A 27,021-nucleotide genomic window follows, 5' to 3' on the forward strand; every position below is an offset into this window, starting at 1 on the left:
TCTGCTTTATTTAAAAACACTAGACCCAGAGAGCAAAACATTACTGTTTAAAACTGGTCAGCTTTGCAGGCACATAAAAACATGGAATTCAATGTTCTACATTGTTTGAAAAGTCTACAAATTACAGCACATATTCCACAAGCGTCTATTGACAGTAATACTGTAAAAAAAAATGCAGGCAATACTCAAAATGGTCCTTTCTGTAAACCAGCAATGACATTTCAGTCCCAAATATTCATTTTTTTTTAAATTTGTCCTTAGATGATGGTTACCTTATTTTCTCATTCAATTTCAACAATGTTCCAAAAAAATGTCATCAAAATTGTTAGTGTCCCACAATGCAAATCTCACAGAAAAGATTAAGAGATAATCCAGGGAACTCAATACCTTTGTAATCCAGTCATTTTCTGTTTAGCATTTATAAATCAAGAGCAAATGCAGATTTTCAGTTTCACTCTGATGTTTTTTAAGATGGTCAATAGCAACAATACACACTTAAATAAATAGTTTAAGACTTCATTTTCAAATACTATAAGACATGGTAAAGTGTCGTGGGTAATTTATTCACATTGCCTTGCACATATAAATGGTATAATTCAAAGTGGCCAAGGCTTCTCAGTAGAAGTTCACATATGAAGCCAAGATTTTTGATGAAGTTCTAAACTTCTCATGGACCTACTCACAAAAGGCAATGGTGGTGGTGGTGGTGCACATTTGAGGCCTTAGAATGGAGGATAAAATCCCAGATGACCAGTGACATCACTCCCAGCCTGCCTTGACAAGCCCCGCCTCTTCCAGTCTCAAATCTCATTTAAGCCCACAGTTAGAAGTCCGCAGTCATTGTTGGGTGATCCTCCACAGAGGGATGACCATCCTGAGAAGCTTACTAAACTCTCAGTCTGGGAAGACTGGCAAGAATTTATTTATTTATTTGTATTTGTTTTTTTATTTTTTTTGTTTTGAAGAAATTGGACATTAAAAAGGGTATGTGAACTTATTCTACTTTATGTACAGTAGATAGAACATTACAGTTTGTGCACCTGAATGCCCATGCCAGGTGGGTCCCTGCCTTGCACCCAATGCTACTGAGCTGGGCACTGTCCTCTGTAATCCTAAAAATGGCTAGATGGTTACCTTTTAGTATGACAATAAAGAATTTCCCGCTCTGAGTTTGTTTTTTCATGTTAGTCATTTAAAAATAATTATGGGAACAATCTGTTAACAAGAAAATTAATTGTTAAATTTGTATTAGATATACACAAGAAACTATAGATAATTAGCTTTATTTATTAGTAATAAAATGATGCATATTACAGATATAAATTATTGTGTTATTTTGAATAATTCACCAATTTCAAATGTGATCTGTTTGTTGGTTGCCTTTTCCTGGCAGGCTGGAGATGTGTTAGTTTTCTCTGGGGTGGAGAGAGCACAGGCACTTTTGGATGAGGAGCTGAAGGACATGGCGGTCTGTACTATGACAATATTTCGTAACCTCCGTCCTGATGTTGCTTTTAAATCCTTTGCTTTATAAATCACATTTAAAAGTCAATGGTAATTTCCCTAAATATGTTCTGTATCACATCATGTGCTTGTCAACCAGTGGCTGCTACAATGATAGGACTGTAAAAGAAATAAGAAAGCAAAATCTTTCAAAATTATTCAGTTTCAAGAGAAGAAAGAACAAAACACCTTGCTAAATTTTATAAACTAAGGAAAATTAACTGTAATGGAGGGCTGGATCAAGAGAGGGACTACAGGGCACAATCAGGATGGCTACTAGGCCATAAAAACACCAGGTTGAGACTGCACTGCTACTGACATCTTAATAGAGCATTACATATATTTTGGCAAGAACAGGCCATTCAGCTCAACAAAGCTTGCCTAACCTGTCCACTTAATTCATCTAAAATAACATCAAGTAAAGTTTTGAAGGTCCCTAAAGTTCTACTGTCTACTACACAGCTTGGTGACTTATTGAATGTATCTATACTACCTCATACCAATGTAATTGGTCGTTCACTGTCAACAAGTGCTAAGTCCCATAATTAAGCAGGGTGCTCCATAAGGACTAAGAATAGGGTTATAGGAGTAGAGGAAGGACAGTGGAAACCATAAAAACAAAACCCCCGTCCAGTAGGTAGCAGCCAAGACATCCATTGGTTTAAACATGGTTTCTTGGTACCAAACGTCACAGACTCTCTACCTGGGGGGTTCAATGGCTCTTTTATTGAGAGTTTGGTCTCATGGTTCCAGATAGCATTCATGAGATCAATGCCAAGATGTCTCTTGGTTGTTGCTTCGAAGCCCCTACCAATCATTCTAGTGCTGACCCTGCATTGGGAGGAAGGAGCTTGACTGACACAAGAACGAGAAGCCAGAGGTTTGGGTAAAGAAAGGCAAATATTGAGAAGTAGGGCGATATGAGAGGCAATAAGACACTGCAGGTGGACAAATGGATCATTCATCCTTGCCAGGTGGATAGGCATGGAATGCGTGTGCAGTTTAAGGTTTTATTTATTTGTTTTATTTGTCCCTAATGATCTTTTAATAGCATGTACTCTTCTGTACAATTTGCTCGTTTTACTTCTTTACATTATTTTGACATCAGAGTTAAGGTTTTGTGGATGCTATATTAGATGAAATCATTAGGTGGCAGCACCACAAGGGTTCTCTCCTACTGCTTTGCAGCTAACAAACATGGGAAATAAAAGAAGCGGCAGCAAGGTGCGAGAAGGTGGTTAGTGACTGGTTCACAGTAGGTACAGATGATAGGAACAGGGCTGACTGCGCCTAATTGCTCCATCAATGGCCACGGTTGCAACCAGGCCTAAAGAAATAAAACAGTTTCATCCAATTACAAACACCTCTTTGGCGAATGGTTCATAGCAGGATTGGGCTCTGTCAGTGACAGGATGAGGGTGGACAAAAATAAGGAGATAGGAAGAAAGTGGAGGAGTGATCCACCTTCTCTATGGATGTTTAAAATTTGCATCCAGACCCAGTTGGTGAGCATTTCAAAAATGTCCTCAGTGCGCAAACCCCATTTACAAGCTTTCAGTGTTCTCAATCTTTTATGTGCCTTTCATTTCTTGCTTGCAACCTCCTTTGATAGCCATGTTCAGTGTGAGCAAATATATGGCACCGTATAGTCTGACCGGAACTTTGAGATTTTACATGGGGTAACTCAGATTAAGTTTATGTGTATTCTAAACTGAAGTGGTGTGCCTAACGGTTCTTTAAGAAGAACAGTTTCACATTTGCAGCATTCCCAACATTCACTCAAGGTTATGCGATCAATACCAACAAGACCTTCATTTGTAACCTTATGTAGATATGGATTCATATTTTGTGTTGTACCATGTCTTGGATAAAGGTGGTGCAGAAAATGGAATGACTAGTTGATTATGATAAAGTTTAAGAGGAGCTATGTGCAGTGTAGTTTACATCCTCCATTAAAGTGCATGTCGGCATACAATCATCCATCACGACAAGTTACAGTAACTGCAGCCAGGAAACCTAAGGAGCCACCACTCCCTGATTTCCCTAAATGGACATTCAGACTTTGGCACAGATGGACACTTGGCTATACAGAGTTGTTCCTGCAGCTCAGTCGCAGCGATGTCTTTGATATTTCCGTGTGCATAGTGGAAAGAGGAAAATGCTCATAATCCTCCTCCAGTGGGTGGCATTTGCAGTGAAACACCACAGATTTCACCTCCTTTTTAAAGTTGTTGTTCAAAAAGCCATAAATGATTGGATTAACACAGGTGGACACCATGGCCATCAGGTGGCACAAGGAAAAGACAAGGTCATGGTGACAGTACATCACAGCCTCATAATTCCAGTCGGCAACTGCATTAAATGTGTTCAGTGGCAGCCAGCAGACAGCAAAGGCAGTGACCAGTGAAACCAGCATGACGTTGATCCTCTTGCTGTGAGTCATCCTTCGGTTCTCCTCGCACGTCCGGTCCAGCATGTCCTTCCTTTTCTGCAAGCGGAAGTAGACCCTCAGGTAACAGACAAGAATAAAAATGAGAGGGGCGCAGTACTGGAAGATGAGAAGAGACGTGGTGTAGATCAGCTTGTGTTTGTGAGAGGGCCAGTTCTCTGTGCAGACTGCCTTGTCTGCTAGGGACGCCATGAAGGGACTCAACTTCTTATAGGGCTCGTCGGTCAAAATGTGGAATGCCAAGAACGGCAGCGAGATGAAACAAGCAAGCATCCAAATGAGGACCACGGCGAAGTACGCTTGTGGCACTGTGGGCTTCCAGCCTGCAGGGTTGATGATCAGCTGGTGTCTCTCAAGAGCAATCAAGACCAGGGACAGGATGGAGACCGTCACTGACATGCACTGGATAAAAGGCATCATTTTGCATAAAACATCTCCAAAGATCCAATAATCCATTAGTGTGTAAACCACAGTGAAAGGCAGGCAGAAGGCGCAGACCATGATGTCAGAGAAGGAGAGGTTGGCAATCAAGATATTGGTGACGTTTGCCTTTTCTTTCTGCTTGACAATCACACAGATCAGGCAGATGTTGCCAACCAGCCCCACAATGGTGACCATGCAATACAGAACCACCAGAGCAAAAGTGAGTCCTGTTGAGCTCTTACACGGCTCATCCATGAAAGGTGGAAACTCGTGCCTGCTGCTGTTAAAGATGGGGGAGCGGTTTGGAAGTGAAAAGTTTTCCTCCAGGTGGTTTGGTCTGCTCCTGTTCATGATTGAAAACTTCAGTGTGGAAAATGAAGGACAGCAGAACTTATGCAGACCATGCTGAGGTTTAGGTGGGAATGGGAAGTGAAAGGATTATCATCTGCAAAAAAAAGAAAGAAATAAAATGGATGAAAACAAAGATGAAATGTAAGGTTTCTGCCACTTTAACCATTTTTGCATAACAGGAATTTTAGGGTCAGGTCTTGGTCTACAAACAAATCATTATAACACATCCCTGCTACTTATTGCACATCTCTTATCCATCTTCAACCAGGAATTGTAGCAAAACATTGTGCCATTTGCTGAACAGTTTAATAGAAGCAAACAATCTTAACAAAAATACACAGTGGATTCATAAAATATTCAGATCAATATAGATAGGGATGAGAACGGCGCCCATACACATGTGCCACACGACCGCCCTGCTGGCCGATGCCGAGAGTTGGTCCTACAATAAAATAAAATAAAAATAAAAAGAGTAATAAGAATCATCACCCCAAAAGCAGACAGTAGAGGTAACGCAGTATATGGGTACCAAATTTCAAGTCAATAATTCAAATGGTTTGCAAGCTACAGGTGATTTTAAATTCTGGACAGACAAACGGACAGCCATGGTAGCATATTTTATAAGAAGATAACAAAATATCACATTCACACAAGTATTCAGACCATTTGCTATAATATTCAAAATCTAGTTCAGCAGCATTCCATTCAATTGATCATCCATGAGATGTTTCCACACCTTGTTTGGAGTCTACCTGTGGTCATTTGAATTGATTTCAAATGATTAGGAAAGGTCCGCATTTATCTATAGAAGGCTCCACAGCTGAGCAAAAACCATACCGTGAGGTCTACAAAATTCATGGAGGAGCTTTGAGACTGGATTGTGTTGAGGTTCAGATTTGGTCAAGGCTACAAAAAAATTCATTCAGCACTGAAGGTTCCCAAGAGTAATTGGAAGAACTTTAGAGCACCCCCAACTCTCTTTATAGAGGTGGCCACCCAGCCAAACTGAGCAACTGTGGGAGAAGAACCTTGATAGTAGAGGTGAAAGAGATAACCAAGATCCTGATGGTCATTCTTTTCTGAGCTCCAAAAGAACCTGTGTGGAGATGGGAGAAACTTCCAGAAGGACAACCATCACTACAACACTGCATCAATCCGAGCTTTATGACAGAGTGGCCAGATGGAAGCCTCTCCTCAGTAAAAGACATGTGGAAGCCCACTTGGAGTTTGCAAAAAGGCACCTAAAGGACTCTGAGACTGTAAGAAATAAGATTCTCTGGTCTGATGAAACCAATATGAACATCATGTCTGGAGGAAACCAGGCACCGCTCATCACCCGGGCAGAACCATCCCAATGGTGAACCATGATGGTGGCAGTGTCATGATGTGGGGTTCTGTATCAGCAGCAGGGACTGGGAGACTAGATAGATTTGAGGGAAAGCTGAGCAGAATACAGAAATAACCTTAATGAAAATCTCCTCAGGAATGCTGAGAAGTGGCCTAGGGTCATCTTTGGGAATGTCCTTGAGTTACTCAGACTTGAACCCAAATACAATCATCTAGAGAGATCTGATATCAACTGACTGTCTCCATCTAACCTGACAGAGCTTGAAAGGATCTGCAGAGACAAATGTCAAAAAATCCTCAAATCACGTCATAACTAGGAAGACTCTGGGCTGTAATCACTGCCAAAGGAAATTCAACAAACTACTGAGAAAAGGGTCTAAATACTTGTGTCAATGGGATCATTTGGTATTTTATTTTTAATAAAGTTGCAAAAATTTCTATAATTCTCTTTTCAGACCCACGTGACCCTGTGTTAGGATATAGCAGGTTGGAAAATTACTGACTGACTGACTTTGTCATTTTTGGTTATTGAGTGTCGCCTGATATGGGGAAAAGATAATTTAATTGATTTTTTTTTAATACAAGGCTGAAACATAGCAAAATGTGAAAAAGTGAAGGGATCTGAATTCTTTCTGAAGATAAATAACAAATTTATAAGGTCTGCAGATGATACCAAGCTAAGTGGAAGGATGGACAATGGAGAATCAGCCAAATCTGTACAGATGGACCTGGACAGAATCCACATTTGGCCAGATTTGTGCCAAATTAAATTTAATATACACACGTAAATCTGAAGTATTGCACATAGAAAGTTAAAATTTTAGATTTTAATAGACAATGTGAATATTAGAACAATCTAAACAAGAACAGGTCATTCAGCCCAACAAAGCTCAGGAGGTTTGAAACTTATGAGTATGACCTGGAAGAGGTCCCACTATCTACGGCCAGACAGAGTACAGAAGCCATTAAGTTTGTTATGATATGTGGAGTACAAATCAAAGGAGGTTACAGTTACATTATATAATGCTGTAGTGTGGACTGTGATTGAAGTTTTGATTCCATGCTGCAATAGAGACATATGAGTGTCAGAGAAGGTTCAGAGAAATGCAACCAGGCTGATTCCAGGACTGAGGGGTATGAGCTATGGTAAGAGATGAAAGGAGTTAGGGCCTTTTCAGAGTAAGCAAAGATAGATTAAAAGGTGACACAACTGCTCAGAATTGGGTAGGGAATTAGTATGGTGGACTCCAGTTTTTACGTTACATGAACACAGGAGCACAAGTGGTGCCTTGTAAATTTCACACAAATGTTAGAAAGGCTTTTCTTCACCAAGCAAAATATTGACAACATAGAATATATTACTAAATATTACCAAATCAAAAATGAATTAAATAGCATGGTAGTCAGTAGGACCTTAGGAACCTTTAAAACTCAACTGGATGTCATTTTGGAGATGTCAGATGAATAGAATTAATGAGTTGTTGGGCTGAATGGCCTGTTCTCACCAGAATTACTCGAATGCTCCAATGTCATGCAGTCCCCACACCAAAAGGAGTATCATTCCACTGGACACTGGACGAATTCTGAGGCTGTCATGTTTTAGCCAGGGTCTCAGTCTGGGTTGAGTATAGTTTCATTTCATGTGATCTTTTTGTTTTCCATTAAATATTATTATTGTGAATGTTGTGTCATTGATTATAGTTTTCGTCCTTTTGCTAGTTATACAAAAACCAGAAACAAAAGTCATAAAAATGTTTGAGGCAGCCACCCGTATAATGTCTCTTGGCTGCAAAATGGGTAAATTAATAGCACTGATATGCACAGATCAGAGTTCAAGACAGAACTGATGGGTTTAGCTTTAAAGGCCAGAAAGAGAAGTGAAGTCATCAAGGGCGCAAGAGGAAGGGTCCTCTGCCATAGGCTGTCATCAAAAGGGCCAGTACCGGAAGGCTCTTCATCCATGGGTTCTACACTGGAAGTGACATCATCCAAGGGCCCAGAACCGGAAGTGACATCTTCAGAATTTCCTGTAAACGGTCTGCAGGAAACTGAGAAAAAAGATCAGCGCACTCTGCCACCTCCTGGTCTGGTGTGGAATTACTCTCAATTAGACCCTTTAGCTGCCTCCCATGCGCAAGTGTGACACATGTTATATTTTAAATGTTTCGTTTATTATTTATGTCAGTGGTTCCTAAACCTTTTTGCTCATGACTCAGTTTTGCCTATTGCATGTCTTCAAGACCGATCATCGTACTGTACCCCGAACATCGTCTTACCCCCTTGGAGATTCACCCTTGAACGTCATCTTTAGTTGTCCTTGCCCTTGGAGAACTGCAGACGAATAACATGCTGCGGGTTTGTTTTATCCATGCAACCGGCAACCATTTCTCATTCACTTCATATACGTATCACTTCACACATATAAATACATCCATCCATTTTCTAACCCGCTGAATCCGAATACAGGGTCACGGGGGTCTGCTGGAGCCAATCCCAGCCAACACAGGGCACAAGGCAGGAACCAATCCTGGGCAGGGTGCCAACCCACCGCAGGACACACACAAACACACCCACACACCAAGCGCCAATTTAGAATCGCCAATCCACCTAACCTGCATGTCTTTGGACTGTGGGAGGAAACCGGAGCGCCCGGAGGAAACCCACGCAGACACGGGAGAACATGCAAACTCCACGCAGGGAGGACCCGGGAAGCGAACCCGGGTCTCCTAACTGTGAGGCAGCAGCGCCACCATGCCGCCCCATATAAATACAGATTTCTTAAAACACATAGAGAACACGGTAGAAACTGATTAAACAGAAATGGAAACCACTAATATCTGTCCATTAATTAATTGATTAACTATGGCCATTTGACAATGGAGGAGATTAAAATTGTTAAAGAGAAAGTCAAAATCAAAGTCACAATTCTGGAGACCTTGGCCAACTGGCCACCGAGTTGCTCCTGGGTTTTCTATAGTGGAGTCTGTGCTTACCATCCAATTTTTTCATGTGATGATTTCAAAAGTCTTTTAGGATATGAATATTAAGAATTAAGAATCTTAAAATACAGTTTTGGGGGATTGGGCCACCATGACATACTGATGGAGGACCACCATCTGCCTATTTACATTCAAGCAGAGGATCAGGCCTTCAGATTGGCATGGTGTTTGGATAACAGTCATTCTCTTGTGTTTTGTGGAGTTTTTAGGTTTCAACATTTCCTTGCCCTGGTTTTTAGGTTCTGATTCCTGGATTGGGGACTTGTCTTGTTTGCTTCTACGTGTTCCTTTACTTGCTCTTCTTTTTTTTTTGACATTTTTTGAATGTAATTATTAGGTCAGGGGCAGCACGGTGGTGCAGTGGTAGTGCTGCTGCCTCGCAGTAAGGAGACCTGGGTTCACTTCCCTAGTCTTCCCTGCATGGAGTTTGCATGTTCTCCCCATATCTGAGTGGGTTTCCTCCCACAGTCCAAAGACATGCAGTTTAGGTGTACTGGTGATTCTAAATTGTCCCTAGTGTGTGTGTGCCCTGCGGTGGGCGGGCACCCTGCCCGGGGTTTGTTTCCTGCCCTGCACCCTGAGTTAGCTGGGATTGGCTCTAGCAGACCTCTGTGACCCTGTAGTTTGGATATAGCGGGTTGGATAATGGATGGATTATTAGTTCAAATAAACTTTCAAAATTTTTGAAAATCTTAATTTGATTATTTTCACAATTTCCCTTCAGGATTGATTTGATTCTGGACTTTCCTCTCTTTTTGTGTCTTCTGGTTTTGGGGGGCAATCAACTTGTGAGATTAAGTCTCAGAGAAGCCTGAGGCTAAATTTTGGAGGAAATACCTCACTTGGCCTTTTGAGTTTGGAGCCAATATGTAGGAAATCGTGAGGCTCCACTTGGAGGTTTAGTCCCAATTTCTCCTTTTTTGTGTGTGTTGTGACCAGGGACAGACTGTAAGAGAGCCAGCAAGAATAACTGGAGAACAAGCCAGGCTACCTCATTTAATCGTTGGTGTTTGAGCCACAAATAAATAAACAAAAATTACATTTATTGCTTTTAGACTTACAAACAATAGTGAAATAATGGTCAAATTGGCCAACTTAGAACATAAATAACACGTTGTGTTAAAGGAAGCTCTGTCTCTTTTGCCATTTGGTTCCAGAATGAGCCGCTGTTCTCTGGGAGTGGCACATCTCTATTGTGTCCACACCAGAATGGGCGGGTGCTAGGGGGGTCATCTTGGGGTCTGCGTATTGGAAATGTAGAAGGGAAAGAAGACAAGGCCAGCAACAGTGCAGCCTTGAAGTCACGGGGTGGTACTGCTGACCTTGACAAAGACAGAAAGATGAGCACCAGGCACACATGTATGACAGTGTGTATTGCTCCAGATTGAGCCAGAAGCTCAATACAGGAGCTGGTTCAGAAATGACTATGAGAAGGAATTAAGACCCCCTCCGGCCAGGGGTCTTATTGAGGGTGGAGCCAGGTGAAGAGTTAAGAATAAAAGCTGAATGGTGGAAGTAAGAGGTCAGGATGGAGAAAGAGAGAGAAAGAGAAAGACATGAAAAAGGGAAAGAAGGCACTCTTCTGTTGGTGCCAGAAAGGTGGGCAAGTGGGTGAGCCACCCCATTGGGATGTCAGGAGGTTAGCAACCAGCAGGACCCACTTCACTTTTGTCATATTCCTTTATGTGTTCAATATCTGTGTGACTCCTTGAGATTAAATCAGGTTTTGACAGATATCACGATGGCATCCTCTCCGTTCACAATATACAGAGTCCTGGATCGTCCCGCCGAAGACGGAAAGCTGGCACCAGATACATTTGTTTTGACTATACTAACATTTTCACTTGAACGTCTTCTTCCCAGTGTCAGAACCTTTCCAGAACTGAGTTTTTACATCAGATATAGAGTGAGAGAGAGAGAGAGTGAGAGAGGTTGGGAGCCGGCGCTGACAGCGTGTTGATGCACCCACCACAAGATGTACCACCTGGATTGGGACCCGAGTGCAGCGGGAGACACCTTGTTGGAAATGACCTTCCTTGTTCAATTTATCAAAAGTTGGCAAAAATATAAATTGCAATATTGGCAAAATTTCATCCAGAAATCATTCTATTTTCTTTTGCTTCTTAACCATTTGAAGGTCATAGGTTAAAAACCACATCCTTTTTGTGCATATACTGCATAAACAAAGCAGAAAATAGTGGAAAGAAACTGGAACTGAGAAGTGTCCAACAAAAAGGAGACGAGGAGGAGAAACATTGTTGAAATAGGCTGAAGTGCATGCCTGGAAATCTATAAATGACGATGTCTAAGCCAAAAGTAAAGCAAATAAGTAAAATGTAATCATAAAGCACATTTTAACACAGCTTTCACTGACTAAAGTGCTGTACATACAAAGTATAATAATAATGAAACAAATTGAAAAATCCATCCATCCATCCATCATCCAACCCGCTATATCCTAACTACAGGGTCACGGGGGTCTGCTGGAGCCAATCCCAGCCAATACAGGGCGCAAGGCAGGAAACAAACCTCAGGCAGGGCGCCATCCCTAACTGAAAAATTTAAGTTGAAAATTTAAACATGTCTGCAATATTTATTAAGAGTCTAAAAAGGCTCTGAGGCAAGGGATCTGTGCCAGCAATCGAAAGGTTGTCGGTTCAAATCCTGTGAACGCCAGAAGTGACTCTACTCCATTGGGCCCTTGAGCAAGGCCCGTAACCTGCAATTGCTTCATCCTGGATATGACGTTAATCTGCATGCAGGTCCTCCAACTTCCAGGAAAAACTTGTGGGTTGGTGGCAGGATTGGCACTCCGGTCACCATTAAAAACCTCACAGTGTTCCAGTGTGGTGCTGAGGTGTTACCCACTGCACTCGGGTCCCAGTCCAGGTGGTTCGTCGTGCAGTGGGTGTATGCTATCAGTGTATGCTCCCAACCTAAAAAGGCTTGAGATATAAAAACAAAAATGGAGGAGGAACACCTAACATCAGTCGGCAAGCTATTCAACAAACACGGAGCCACAACAGAAAACCCTGGGTCAGCTTTTTTGCTTCAAATGTGTCTGTGGCACCTGCAGAATTTGCTTAGTTGAGGATCAAAGAGCCAAATAAAGACAGAGAAGATCTAAAATATTAGGTGGAGCCCTCCCATTGAAAGCTTAAAAAACAAACACTAAAACTGAATTCTATACTGAACAGGAAGACAGTGAATAGAAGCCAGGACTCGGGTAATGTGCTCACATTTTTTTAATGCCAGTCAAAAGACGTGCAGCAGAATTGTGGACACTTCTTCACTGTGGGAGAGCAAAGTGTAAAGAATTACAAAAGTCCAATCGTGATGTAAAGAATGCATGAATGACTGTTTCCAGATCCTGATATGACAAAATTGATTTCATTTCTATAAATGGCTCTTAACTGGTAAAAACTACTTTAAATAACTGAAGCAATTTATTTGTTACAATTAAGTGTGGAGTCAAAAATCACACCCGAGTTTTTGGCATGAGATGACATACAAGAGGTACGATGATTTACATTTCTAAAAGCATGTTTACTCAACTTGGAGCAGCTAAATAAAATAACCTTGGTTTTATTATCATTAAGCTGGAGAAAATTACTGTCCATTCAGCCTTTGATATCCTGCAAACAATCAAAAAAGTCCATTAAGACTTATTAGATTTCAAGGAGAAAAATATGGCTGTAGATTGCCACATAAAAGTGAAAAGAAGTATATTATACTAGCCAACCCGCGGTGTACCATACGCCGCATAATCAAGCCGTTTTTTTAATGATTTTTAAGCACAGGGAGAAAATTAACATTTGAAAAATTGGTAATGTAATAAATCAGCAAGAAAAGCATCATTGTAACAATGCACGGAACGAACCAACACACAATCGTCCGTGACTGAAAACTGGCGGCCCGCCATCAATCATGTGCCCACCTCCAACTCGTCACTTGAGTCGTTGTCGTCTTTGCACAGTCCAGATGCACCAGTGACTCACGCAGACTTTCCGTGTTCCTGCAGGAGCATCTAAGAAGACGCATGCTTGTCGCAGATGCGAATTGCTGTATGTAGCGTGTAAAACAGTTTGCTATGATGCATGCGGTCATGCGTCATAACTGAAAACTTGGTTTTTAAAGACTGCTTACTTCATTGTGTTTTAACCTCAGTTGTAAAGGATTGTTTTAAGGATCCCATGGGATACCCCTCGCAAACCATTTTACACGCTGCATATGGCGATTCACCTCCGGCGTGGCTCCTTCCTGCGTGCGCCATAGGTGTCTTACTTGTCGGCGTCTTAGTGAATCCACGCCCCTTCCGGCGTGCTTTCCATGGGTGTCTTGCCTTAGTGAATTATATATACTGCTCAAAAGAATTAAAGGAACACTTTTTAATCAGAGTATAGCATAAAGTCAATGAAACTTATGGGATATTAATCTGGTCAGTTAAGTAGCAGAGTGGGTTGTTAATCAGTTTCAGCTGCTGTGGTGTTAATGAAATTAACAACAGATGCACTAGAGGGGCAACAATGAGATGACCCCCAAAACAGGAATGGTTTAACAGGTGGAGGCCACTGACATTTTTCCCTCCTCATCTTTTCTGACTGTTTCTTCACTAGTTTTGCATTTGGCTACAGTCAGTATCACTACTGGTAGCATGAGGCGATACCTGGACCCTACAGAGGTTGCACAGGTAGTCCAACTTCTCCAGGATGGCACATCAATACGTGTCATTGCCAGAAGGTTTGCTGTGTCTCCCTGCACAGTCTCAAGGGCATGGAGGAGATTCTAGGAGACAAGCAGTTACTCTAGGAGAGCTGGAGAGGGCCATAGAAGGTCCATAACCCATCAGCAGGACCAGTATCTGCTCCTTTGGGCAAGGAGGAACAGGATGAGCACTGCCAGAGCCCTACAAAATGACCTCCAGCAGGCCACTGGTGTGAATGAATGTCTCTGACCAAACAACCGGAAAGACTTCATGAGGGTGACCCAAGGGCCCCATGTCCTCTAATGGGCCCTGAGCTCACTGCCCATCAGCATGCAGCTCGATTGGCATTCGCCATAGAATACCAGAATTGGCAGATGCACCACTGGTGCCCTGTGCTTTTTACAGATGAGAGCAGGTTCACCCTGAGCACGTGACAGAAGTGAAAGGGTCTGGAGAAGCCATGGAGAACATTATGCTGCCTGTAACATCATTCAGCATGAGCAGTTTGGTGGTGGGTTAATGATTGTCTGGGGAGGCATATCCATGGAGGGTCACACAGACCGCTACAGGCTTGACAAAGGCACCTTGGCTGCCATTAGGTATCAGGATGAAATCCTTGGACCCATTGTCAGACCCTATGTTGGTACAGTGGCTCCTGGTGCACGACAATTCCTGGCCTCATGTGGTGAGAGTATGCAGGCAGTTCCTGGAGGATGAAGGAATTGATACCATTGACTGGCCACCACACTTTCCTGACCTAAATCCAATAGAACACCTCTGGGACATTATGTTTTGGTCCATCCAATGCCACCAGGTTGCACCTCAGACTGTCCAGGAGCTCAGTGATGCCCTGGTCCAGATCTGGGAGGAGATCCCCCACAACACCATCTGTCATCTCATTAGAAGCATGCACCGATGTTGTCAGGCATGTATACAAGAACACAGGGGCCATACAAAGTGCTGCGTACAATTTTGAGTTGCTGCAATTAAATTTTGGCAAAATGGACTAGCCTGCCACATCATTTTTTCACTCTGATTTTTGGGGCGTCTTTGAATTCAGGGCTCTGTAGGTTGATCATTTTCATTTCCATCAAACGATGTGGCATCCTTTCGTTCCTAACACATTACCCAGTCTATATCAGTATAGATATCCAGGAGGATTTCTTTTTCCCATTGAGATCTGATGTGTTTTCAAAGTGTTCCTTTAATTTTTTTGAGCAGTTTATATATATACATTTTCTGATGATGTTAACAACAAAGAGAATGTACAGTATTAACAAAAAAGAACTGGTCCTAAAACAGACCCTTCACGAATCCCACTGGGAACGAGTTATTAAGAAGATTAGAAGTTACAGTATGTAGTGCCACTGAAAATGTTCTATGCGATAAATAAGAAATTAACTGACTTAAATAATTTAATGCAGTACCCTTAATGCCAACCCAATGTTCTAGATGAGAAATGAGAATACAGTGGTACCTTGGTATATGTCCTTAATCTGTTCCATATCCTTTGACTTATACCAAGCAGGATGTATACCAAAGAAATTTTTCCCATAAGAAATAAAGCGAAAATGATTAATCCGTTCCCATGAAAAAAAATCCTATTGTTACTGGCATATTATACATCGATGGGATTGTATAAAATAATTTAAACACTGGTTAAAAATAAAATATATAAATACAAAAGCAATTAGATGAAATAAATGAAAATGAAAACATTTTCTAATAACGTCTTTGTTTTTCACAATCGTAGATACCGTCGTTCTCGGCATACGGTATGCAGCAACCAAGTCCCCGATCTACATGCCATATTCATACTTTTCAACAATCAATTCAAATTTATGCGAAAAAACACAAAATCACGTTAAAATTCACAGAGAGTTATAACGCGGGTTGTTCACTGAATGCTAGCAACTGGCGTACTGACATTCGTGGGCAGTCGTGATTTTGTCTCGAGAGAGGTAAACAAGGGTAGCACGCAGTGTTCTAGCACGCAAGTCGTATTCCAAACAAAGGTCGTATACCAAGCAAAATTTTTCAAATCCAAACACGATGTATACCAAGTTGGATTTATTCCAAAGCGGATGTATACCGAGGTACCACTGTACTATGATCTACACTGTGAAATGCTACAGAAAGGACCAGCAAAATTAAAATAGCCTTTTCACCGGAATCTACAGAAAGTATCAAATCATTTGTCACTTTCAATAAAGCTGTTTCCGTACTATGATGAGTGTCAAAACCAGATGGAAAAGGTTCAGGTATTCCTTTAGCATCTAGAAATGGTGTCAGTTGACCAAAACCAAAACACTAAAATAAGTCATAGTCAAGATTGAGAAGCAAACATGTCAAGAACCAGGAGCACTAAATAGACTAGAAGTTTTAAATGCATCCACAAACTTGGGCAACTACAGCCCTGACCTTTATACCTTTGACCTTTGATGCTATAGAAACAATAGACACAAAGTGACTCGAAAGGGCGCTGCCCACACAAATAAAAAATGGAGCAAAGGAGAATATAATTAATTTTTAACTTAAGTAAAAATCTACTAAAATAGAAAATAAATGTGACCATTGGATTTCTAGGTCTCTAAAATCCACAAAATGATGTTTAAAATATTTTTAGAGTCCAAGGAACAGCTGAGAAAATGTAAAAATAAAAGCCATAGAGGTTGCACATTCTACCAGTGTCTGCATAGGGCATTCTGGGCTTCGTCTCCATCCTGAAGATCAATTCTAAGCTAACTCTCTGTGACAACTTTAAGCTTGCCACCTGTTAGTGACTGTGGGTGGGCAAGTGGATGAGTGCGTCCTGTGCTGGACAAGTACCCATTCATTGAGAGCTTTCCCCATCAGCAAGAGGTGTCCGTGCAGGCCTGTCTACCAGTCCCCACTTAAAAGCCATGCCAACTCCCAGCTACTAGTCCATTACGTTTGATTGCTTATGTTTGAAGGATCAGGACATGAAATCTTAAACCAGAAGAGTAGCCATCAACCAATCAAATGATTGAATGTTGAAGCTTAATACAAAAACCAAAATCTTTGAGGACCTGGCCAAAAATGTGTCATAAAGCAGAAAGAACGACAGAGACACACTTACAAAATGGCTTAGATTGAATTGACAAACTTGGACACACTAAATGGTATTCTAACAGTTGACCAAAACACTAAACTAAGCCACAGTCAGGATTAGGAAGCAAAAGAGAGAAACATGCAGCGTAACTTCCAGGACTAATGACTTGTTGCGACGACGTGGCACTTTCAAATTATAATGTTAAAATAACAAGTTCAAACTCAAAATGAAAGCAGAAAACAAAAGTGAAATGGAAATAGACACATTTCAAATCTTCAGTAAAAATCTATCAAGTCCAAAACAAAAATGTACTAGGGACTTTCAAAAAGTTTCCGCACTTATAAACTCTATTTATTAAGAATTTCAAAAACAAATGACCTCACGTTTCCACATAGTCACTTTTATTTGCAGTTCAATTTTCCCAGTGTCATACCAACTTTATAATGTCCAGTTACTACTCCTCCTGCCTTCATCGATTCCAATGAAAATATAAAAGTGCAGAAACTTTTTGAACATTCCTTGTATTATGCCCTGGAAAAATGTATAAAACTCCAAGCATCATAACAGTGATGGCTGAGGGCTGTTGACAGACTACCATGTCTCTCTGCTAGCAGTGAGTTGTATACTCAAAACTCCGTATCACAGTAAATGACATAATTCTGACAGAGTCAGGAGATAATGGTCATAATGTATTTTTATGCACTTTACAGAAAAAATCATATTTTTTTTAATGAATGTACTACTGTCTAATTATGAACACTGGTAAATTCTTATCTGTCAAAACGCTTTGCTACACAAATTTTATTGCAGGTTCTCACGTCTCTCAAACCAAAAACTACAGCTTGTGTTTTTTTCCCTGACGCATTGGCTCACTGTCACTGTTACTAAATAAGCACAACACTAAAGCACATGGATTTTTCACTCCTTCCTGCTTGTATCAACTGCACAGAACTCTGGGTAATACCATTAAGGGAAAAGGTTCATGTATTACATACAGGACACATATAGGTCTACACAAAATACATTACCTATTACTGTAGACACGAATATACTGACACATTGCCAGGTCGCTGCTAATTGCATGTCAAGAAGGTGCAGCAGCATCTCCATTTTATTTGGCAGCTAAGAAAAGCAAGCCTACCTTCCCTCATTCTCAACACAATTTACAGGGATACCATTGAGTCTGGTTGGTAACTGTAGCAGTTCTGACTGCAGACTCATACGACGGACTGTGCACACAGCAGAAAAAGTCACAGGGTCCTCCCTGCCCTCAATAAATACTTTATAAAGAGTTGTATCCATAAAGCTACAGCATTGTGAAGGACTGCTCTCACCCATGTCACGGTCTCTTTGGACCACTTCCATTTGGCAAAAAGTTCTGCATCATCGGAACCAGATTTGTCAGATTCTATCACAAGAATGGACTCTGAAGTGTGTGTTGTCAGCATCTGCTGATAACAGTTTATTTATCTGCAGTACAATTTTCTGGTGTTGTTTTTTGTATTAGATTTTCTTAAAATTCATTCATTGATTCATTTATTACTGTCTATTTCAAAGTATTGCTATCTATTCATTTACCTATTGTTTATTTATTTAAACAATAAATGCACGTGTCCTGTGTTTATAGATAGATAGATAGATAGATAGATAGATAGATAGATAGATAGATAGATAGATAGATAGATAGTAATGGCACTATTAGATAGATAGATAGATAGATAGATAGATAGATAGATAGATAGATAGATAGATAGATAGATAGATAGATAGATAGATAGATTATTTCGTACCACTGTATGCTGAAATACTGCGTATTGATGGTTGACAGGAAAGCCACTTGACTACTGTGATGACTCCATTAAATGCACGAGCTGCTTTTTTGGGTGAGTTCAATAAGTGGGATGAACTGCAATGTAGATAATACGCCACCTCTAAAATGTCACAGACTTCTTGTCTGTATTTCACTGCTTTCCCTACTATTTTCTATTCATAACACAAACCTCTTTCTGCCTAGAATGAATCCTTTATCCCATTTAGGTGCATATTACGAGTACTTATCCTTTAGGCTTGCCACTAAATTCTTCAGGCTGGTGTCCTATGCCCTTGTGTGGAGTATTTCCCTTGCATTACACATGACAGAATAAGGCAGATATCAAAACCAAAGCTAATATCTGAGCTAAAAATAATCAAAATGATGGCCATAGCAACGGAAAAAAATATGGCTGTACCCTTGCAAAAAAAATAAATTTGCAGAATGAAAAAAGTAAAATTCAGATTATTACAACAGCAATACACACTTGGCTCCACTCCTGCCTTGATTCAAATTCTGCACTGCACAAGATGTAACAATATTTAAGAAATTACGTAAGATTTGTTTAAATTATTTATTTCACTATTGTAAATGTACACTCACCTAAAGGATTATTAGGAACACCATACTAATACGGTGTTTGACCCCCTTTCGCCTTCAGAACTGCCTTAATTCTACATGGCATTGATTCAACAAGGTGCTGAAAGCATTCTTTAGAAATGTTGGCCCATATTGATAGGATAGCATCTTGCAGTTGATGGAGATTTGTGGGATGCACATCCAGGGCACGAAGCTCCCGTTCCACCACATCCCAAAGATGCTCTATTGGGTTGAGATCTGGTGACTGTGGGGGTCATTTTAGTACAGTGAACTCATTGTCATGTTCAAGAAACCAATTTGAAATGATTCAAGCTTTGTGACATGGTGCATTATCCTGCTGGAAGTAGCCATCAGAGGATGGGTACATGGTGGTCATGAAGGGATGGACATGGTGAGAAACAATGCTCAGGTAGCCCGTGGCATTTAAACGATGCCCAATTGGTACTAAGGGGCCTAAAGTGTGCCAAGAAAACATCCCCCACACCATTACACCACCACCACCAACCTGCACAGTGGTAACAAGGCATGATGGATCCATGTTCTCATTTTGTTTACACCAAATTCTGACTCTACCATTTGAATGTCTCAACAGAAATCGAGACTCATCAGACCAGGCAACATTTTTCCAGTCATCAACTGTCCAATTTTGGTGAGCTTGTGCGAATTGTAGCCACTTTTTCCTATTTGTAGTGGAGATGAGTGGTACCCGGTGGGGTCTTCTGCCTCAAGGTTGTGCGTGGTGGCTTCACAAATGCTTTGCTGCATACCTCGGTTGTAACGAGTGGTTATTTCAGTCAAAGTTGCTCTTCTATCAGCTTAAAACCCATTCTCCTCTGACTTCTAGCATCAACAAGGCATTTTCGCCCACAGGACTGCCGCATACTGGATGTTTTTCCCTTTTCACACCATTCTTTGTAAACCCTAGAAATGGTTGTGCGTGAAAATCCCAGTAACTGAGCAGATTGTGAAATACTCAGACCGGCCCGTCTGGCACCAACAACCATGCCACGCTCAAAATTGCTTAAATCACCTTTCTTTCCCATTCTGACATTCAGTTTGGAGTTCAGGAGATTGTCTTGACCAGGACCACACCCCTAAATGCATTGAAGCAACTGCCATGTGATTGGTTGATTAGATAATTGCATTAATGAGAAATTGAACAGGTGTTCCTAATAATCCTTTAGGTTAATGTATTTACGTTTTCCACTAATTTTTACCACACATTCAAAAACGTTCTTACTAACTTTATACCACACCAAGAATTTCATCCGCTATCCTGGTTAATCCAGAATAGAGCCCATTACTACTCTCTGCTGCCAACTATTTGTCTGGAGGTATCTTTAAATTTCATGCCAGATTTGTTTTGTGCTCAGGGAGTGATGACGCCTGGGGCAATCCATTTTTTAGAGCATGGCACCCCCTATTGGTGGTTCTTGTAAGCACACCTGCGTATCTTACTGCCTGATATCTGTCTTATATCTTCTGTCCACAAAGAGAAAACTTTTATGAAAAGGTATCAGGGCATGAAACATGATCAAAGGTTGCACAAAGTTTGTTAGCTAAAAATCAATAATGATCTATTGTCAAGCCTAAAAGTACTTCATAAAATCAAAGTTAAATAGAATCACAAGGTATTTACCCAAAAAAAAATCATTAATGAAAAAGCACACATCACAATGAAGGTTTTTATCCACAAACTTGGATAACCAGAATGCCTACTTGCTGACCTTTATACCTAATTATTACATGTAGATTACTTCCATTCATCTAGTAGTGCTACGATTACTGAAACAAAATAGCAGCGTCCATAATAAAGCAACATGGAGTTTAAACAAAAATATCAGAAATAGATTCTGGATAAATCCAAATCACAAAGTAAAAAAGAAAATCCTGAAGAAAATGACATATAATGTGAGAAAAAAAAGTAAAACATAACCATAACATGTGTATTGCAGTTGTACTAACTGGTCTACGTCCTCTACCACCTACTCAATCATGGGGTGCACTTTATTTTTCACATACAGATTCACGAATCAAAGACAAAAGTCATATGTCCAATGCACAAACCAAAATAAAAGACTTAGAGGACCCAGCCAGAAATGTGTTGTATCCTGTGTGACCTGTAGGGGGCACTGCAGAACCTCAAACCCCAGATACAACTTCACAGACACAAGTCTCATTTTGAATAAAAGGTTTATTAACCATTCTTTCCCTTAACTAAGGCTTCTTTGTAACAACTACACAAACACAACACTCTTCTTTCTCTTTCTTTTCTCCTCAGATCCTCCCAGGTGAGCTTTGTCCATCCTCCACACTCAATTCCAACTCTCATAGGCGGGGTACTCCTTGTGCCAGGGTATTGCCAAGCACTTTCAGATCAGGTAAGAAGTCCCACAAATTAGGCATCACAAATCCCTGCAGCTCCCCCCTGGTGGCACCCACAGAACCCAACAGGCCTGCTCCACAACACTACAGTTCCCAGCATGCCCTGTGGGTGTCCGTATGGATACCAAAGCCATCAAGTGTATTGGGAAAAATTGTAGCCATGTCCAGTTGTCCCCCCTCCCCCCCTTCCATTGTATTTGCCTTCCAGCCAGGTAAAGAGCCATGCTCCATGCCAGCTGAGATGCCAAGACACTCTTTGTATTGTTGGCATCTTGTGCCAACTGCCTGGCAAAGACAGGAATTGTTCTGTCTTTTCATCATTCTGACCTCCCAGCCAGGTAAAGTTTCTCTAACCATTCTTGAAGGAATTCCAGCCCATAGGTGCTGTCCATCAAACCAAAAAGAACTTTATCTTGGTTCACCTTTTGCTGAATTAGGAATGACATTGTAAATTCATGGTAAATAAAACGTGTGAGGTTTATTTATTGGGCCCATGAGAATAAGCAGCAGACGCCATTCATTTTCCACCATGCAGGTTTGAGGACCTCCTGCTCATGTCCACCCAGCCACAGAGCAAGTTTCCTAGGAAGTGCGTTCTCAGGTTTTGAATGCTGACACAGAGCCAGAGCATGATGCTGAATAACTTGGAGGAGTGCAGACCACCCGAGCTCTTAAACCTGAGACCACAGGTCAGTGGAGCGGCCCAGGACCATAGCAGCGGTTAGGATATGGAAATGCAGAGCCCTTACTATGATGTGAGGTTACCTCTTGCTATGATCCGCCATTGTTGGGCTCATCGTTGTTTTCCAGACAGACTCATTAGCTCTGAATTGACAGGTTAACATGTCAGGCACTGAAATCACAAATTCAGAACTACGGTGAAGGCCACAGCAGGGGGGATTTCAAGAGCTGCTTCTGTTTGCAAAGCAGCCTGTGAAGCAGTTTCTGTTTTTGAGATCTGCACACTACAGCTTTCCCCGGGCTCATTTTTTTTATTTCCTTCAAAAATAGTAGTAACTATATTTTTATCTTTTGAAGGATCATAGATGGAAAATTACAGACTGGAGAAATGTATATTATTATTGAATTGTATTTATTTAGCCAATGCTTTTTTACACAATATCTTCTCCTGAGAAGTAGAGCTTAGTCAGTAGAAGAAAGATGTCCATGTAAGTGCAGGAATGACCGAGGTGAAGGTGGCATTAATAAGGTGGTAGAAATCTCCATAAAGGTGAAGTGGTGCGAAGGGTGGTCTGCAGAATTCAAGGGTCCCCTTTGTTTGCAAGTCTGTGAGAAGGCTGCTGGACATTGTATAAATGTATAGTGGATTCAGAAAGCAATCCAACCCCCTTTACTTTTTCACATTTTGTTGTGATTCAGCCATGTGTTAAAATCTTTTAAAATTCATTTCTTCCCTTGTCAAGCAACACTCAATACCCCAGAATGAAAAAGCAGAAACAGGGTTGTAGGATTTTTTGCAAATTATTTAAAAACAAAAAAACGAAATTTCCTATTGATGCAAGTATTCAGACCCTTTACTCGGTACTTCATTGAAGCCCCTTTGGCAGCAATACCAGCCCAGAGTCTTCATGGCTTTCACGCAACAAGCTTCACACAACTGGATTTGAGGATATTCTACAAATTCTACAAAAAAAGCTTTTGTGGCCTGCAGTGGGCGCACCAGCCGGCCAAACCTGACACAGATAGACACCAGGCACAAGTTTGAAGCACAACACACATTTATTTCAGTGGGTAAGAGCTGATTTGACACTATATATGGAGGCATAACATGACTGGAATAATTCTTAATTATTAACCCAATCAGGGTGGAAGATTATTGGATGGACTGGGGGGACATTGTCTTTCAAGAGCAGCTCCATCCTCTCTATGACAGATGGCAGTGTCCAGTATGATCCATGGGATTTGTAGTCCTGGGGGACAACCCTGTTGGAAGTCCATTGGGTGCCACCAGGTGGCCCTGCAGGGAAAAGAACTCCCTACTTCTGTGTGACCCAGAAAGTCCATCAGACGTGAAAGTGTCTCTCTGAGAATATCACGTCTCATCTTCTTCCGAGATTTGTTTTTATAATAGAGAGATAACACACAGTGTGCATATAAATAACCATTTTAACTCTGGTGCCTAAAGTACAACACGCAAGTCCTTATGAGATGGGAACTGGTGTGAGTAGTTAAGGGTTAACAGCTAGATTGGCAGCATAAAGTGAAAACGGGCAATGCGATTAAAAAGTGCAGAAGACAAGACAAGTCAACCGAGACTGACAACGTGACAACTAGCAATTGATTATCTACCTGAGTCACTGCCTTCATTTTTAAACTGGTTAAGTGTGTGCCACTGGGAGACAAGAATTTAAGAATTGTTAATGCTGTAATAGTGCAGAACCTTAAAAGAAATGGGTCCTGCTTTCTTTTTTAATGGCAATAGCTTGCTTCTCTAACAAAAATGACACCTGTTTCAGGGTAACAGTAATTCTCATTGAATAGCGGCAGAGTGCTGCACACTGGATAATCAGCCATTAGAAACGCAAATACTGTAGACTAGTGCCCGGCTGGCCTCCATACCAACAGAGGGACACTGAACATGAGTACCCAGATAAGTGCCAGTCACTTACCCTGTTTGTGCCCCAACTGTAAAAAAATTGCAAACAACTGACAAAACTGCCTTTGATGACTTTATCAGCCAAATATTTAATGATTATTCCAAAATGCATGTGTTAGGCTAATTAGTGATTCCAAACTGGCCCAGTGTGAACGTGAGTGAAGTTGGTGTGGCAGGATGGCCTTCAACTGGGTCCTGTCTTGTGCCTCAGGCTGCAAAGACAGGCTTTGGCCCTGCATCAGTGAACTTATTAAGCAGGTCTAATAATGTTATTATGTTTTTGATAAAAAGATACGAAGGAGGCTGTACAAGATAGACAAATAGATAGTCATGAAAGACACCATACAATAGATAGCTAGATAGGAATGAAAGGCACTGTATAACAAACATATACTTATGAAAGGGACTATGTAATAGATAGTCATGAAAGACACTGTATAATAGACAGAAATATAAGTGTCATGAAAGTCACTATACAATAGTTATGAAAAGCACTAGAAATTAGAAGGATATGGACACGAACAGGCCATTCAGCCCAACAAAACTTGCCAGTCCTATCCACATAATTCCTTCAAAATAACATCAAGTTGAGTTATGAAAGTCTGTAAAGTCTTTGTGAAAAGTTTTCTCTTAACTTTCTAACTTTGTCCCAGTGTTCTTATTTAACTCATTTTACAATCACAACCTCGATCCTCTGCACTAATTCCCTTCCTAATTTTAAACATTTCAGCCATGTCTCGTCCTAATCTCCTTTTGCTTTAACTGTAAAGGCTCAGCTCTTTTAATCTTTGCTCATAACTCATCCCCTGTAGCCCTGGACTCAGCCTAGTTGCACTTCTCTGGACCTTTTCTTGTGCTTCTGTGTCCTTTTTGTAGCCTGGAGACCAAAACTGCACCCAGAACTCCAGATGAGGCCTCACCAGTGTGGTATAAAGCTGTACTATAATGTAGATAGATAGATAGATAGATAGATAGATAGATAGATAGATAGATAGATAGATAGATAGATAGATAGATAGATAGATAGATAGATAGATAGAACGAAAGAAATGCACAATATAGATAGGTGGGTCACAAAAGACACTATATGATAGAAAGATAGAAAGACAAATGTCATTAAAGGCACAATATAATGGAGTGAATAGTTGAGCCACTCACAAGTCCACACGGGGTTAATTTCTAGTCGTCCCAATCCGTTTTTCTTTTGTGTCGTGACGGGGAGCCGGCTGGACTCGTGAAGCATCACCGCTAAACCTGTGCCCTCAGTTATGTCTCGAGTGTATAAATGGTATTTCGTTCGCCTTATCGCCTCCTTTTGTCTGGTTTTTTTTTTTCGTGATATTGAGAGCATTGCCAAAACCAGACTTACTCAGACCTTGTCTGGGGTGTCTTTTGTCTTTTTGTCGTCGTGCTTGACGTTTAACAGTAATCACTGGCTCTATGACTGTGCGCATCTTTTCAATTGACAGTCCCGCAGGCTGACGTCAAACGCGTTTCTTTCTCTCAGTTCTTACATCGCCGGCGTCCCCAAACCACCCAGAGGTTTTCAGAACCTGCGCCAACTGAGTCGCCCTTTCCAAACAATTAGAATGAAGCTTTCGTGTAAATTTTTGGAAAAGGTCGAATGCCATTTTCTTTATTCACCACGGCGCAGTTCTCAAGTGTTGATTGCATGCTGCCGTTCCGTCTTGATTTCCATATAGCACCTTATTACAAATAATATATTATTGTAACATTTCGAAAGAGAGCAAACGCGTTCAAATAGACAAAAAGCAAGCAGCACTATGAAGTAGGTTTTAACGGTATCTTGAGATGGCGAGAACACGAAGCTTCGAAGCTGCAAGGTGCCTGTGTGATATGGGCGTTCGTGGAAGTTTGGTCTTTCTAAGAATTTGTTTTGTGGAAACAGAAAATGGACCCGCGTTGTCCGGAATTTTACCACTGCTTAGGTTGCACAAAAGCCTGCCTTTGGTGAAATGTCCGTAATTTGGTTACAAGGAGCAATGAGTATTTGGTGATCAATGAGAATAACGCGGATTTTGGCATTGGGTTGCACTCCACTCCTAGTTTGCTTATTGTCCTCTTCTTATTTAATGTTTATTCTTTGTTTAAAGTCGGATACGGTGAATTCCAGAAACAGAAAGTGTTCCACGATACTCAATACCTGACCACGCCACTTTACCAATCGACAATTTCCTAAACATTGATACCCCACACTGAACTTTTTTTGAATCAAATACACATGCACTCTGCGGACACACACAAATACACACAAACACACACACTAACCTCGGCTGTCAGGCGCAGAAATCCAAACTCAAAAGGGCTTGTGCAATTCCACTGCATAAAATCAGATCATCTCCGCCTCCGAGGTGATGCCAACTGTAAATCCGAACGCTCGCTACCTCAGCTCTTTGACCAGGGCGGCTTTTAAACGAGGAGGATGTGTTTTGTTACTCGTTTCGTTTGGGGAGAATTATTGGAACTGCAGTGCCCCCCAGTGGCAGTAACTGCTCTACAGTATTTTGCTTTGAAGACTCCTCAGTACGGTCAGTTACATTCCAAACAGTCCTTGCAGACCCTCGAGCGCCGTGGTGTCCTGATGCGTTTCACTTCAGGCCAAATGTATCGATATGGTTGACAGGCACCCGTTTTGTCAGTTACACTTCCTCTTCAATTTTTTTTTTTTTCAGAAAGCCTTTTATTTGCATCAGTGTGGCGAGCAGATACCGGAGTGAACTCTGGACGGGACGCTGGAC

At 41.1% G+C, this 27,021-nt stretch overlaps 1 protein-coding gene across 2 annotated transcripts; it reads right to left on the reverse strand.

Annotated features, from left to right (window-relative positions):
* On the reverse strand, window positions 1-26,675 carry npy4r (neuropeptide Y receptor Y4). Of its 2 annotated transcripts, none has more exons than XM_039735228.1 (2): window positions 26,552-26,675; window positions 1-4,820 (listed from the first exon to the last, which is right to left on the reverse strand). In XM_039735228.1, the coding sequence occupies exon 2, from the start codon at window positions 4,724-4,726 to the stop codon at window positions 3,587-3,589; it is 1,140 nt and encodes a 379-aa protein (XP_039591162.1). In that variant the 5' UTR covers window positions 4,727-4,820; window positions 26,552-26,675; the 3' UTR covers window positions 1-3,586. The 2 variants fall into 2 exon arrangements, with proteins under 2 accessions (XP_039591162.1, XP_039591170.1); XM_039735236.1 differs by lacking the exon at window positions 26,552-26,675 and adding an exon at window positions 25,421-25,757.
* Window positions 26,676-27,021: the final 346 nt, after the last annotated feature.

The sequence above is a fragment of the Polypterus senegalus genome, chromosome 1 (genome assembly GCF_016835505.1).
Source record: "Polypterus senegalus isolate Bchr_013 chromosome 1, ASM1683550v1, whole genome shotgun sequence".
Classification (NCBI taxonomy): Eukaryota; Metazoa; Chordata; class Cladistia; order Polypteriformes; family Polypteridae; genus Polypterus; species Polypterus senegalus.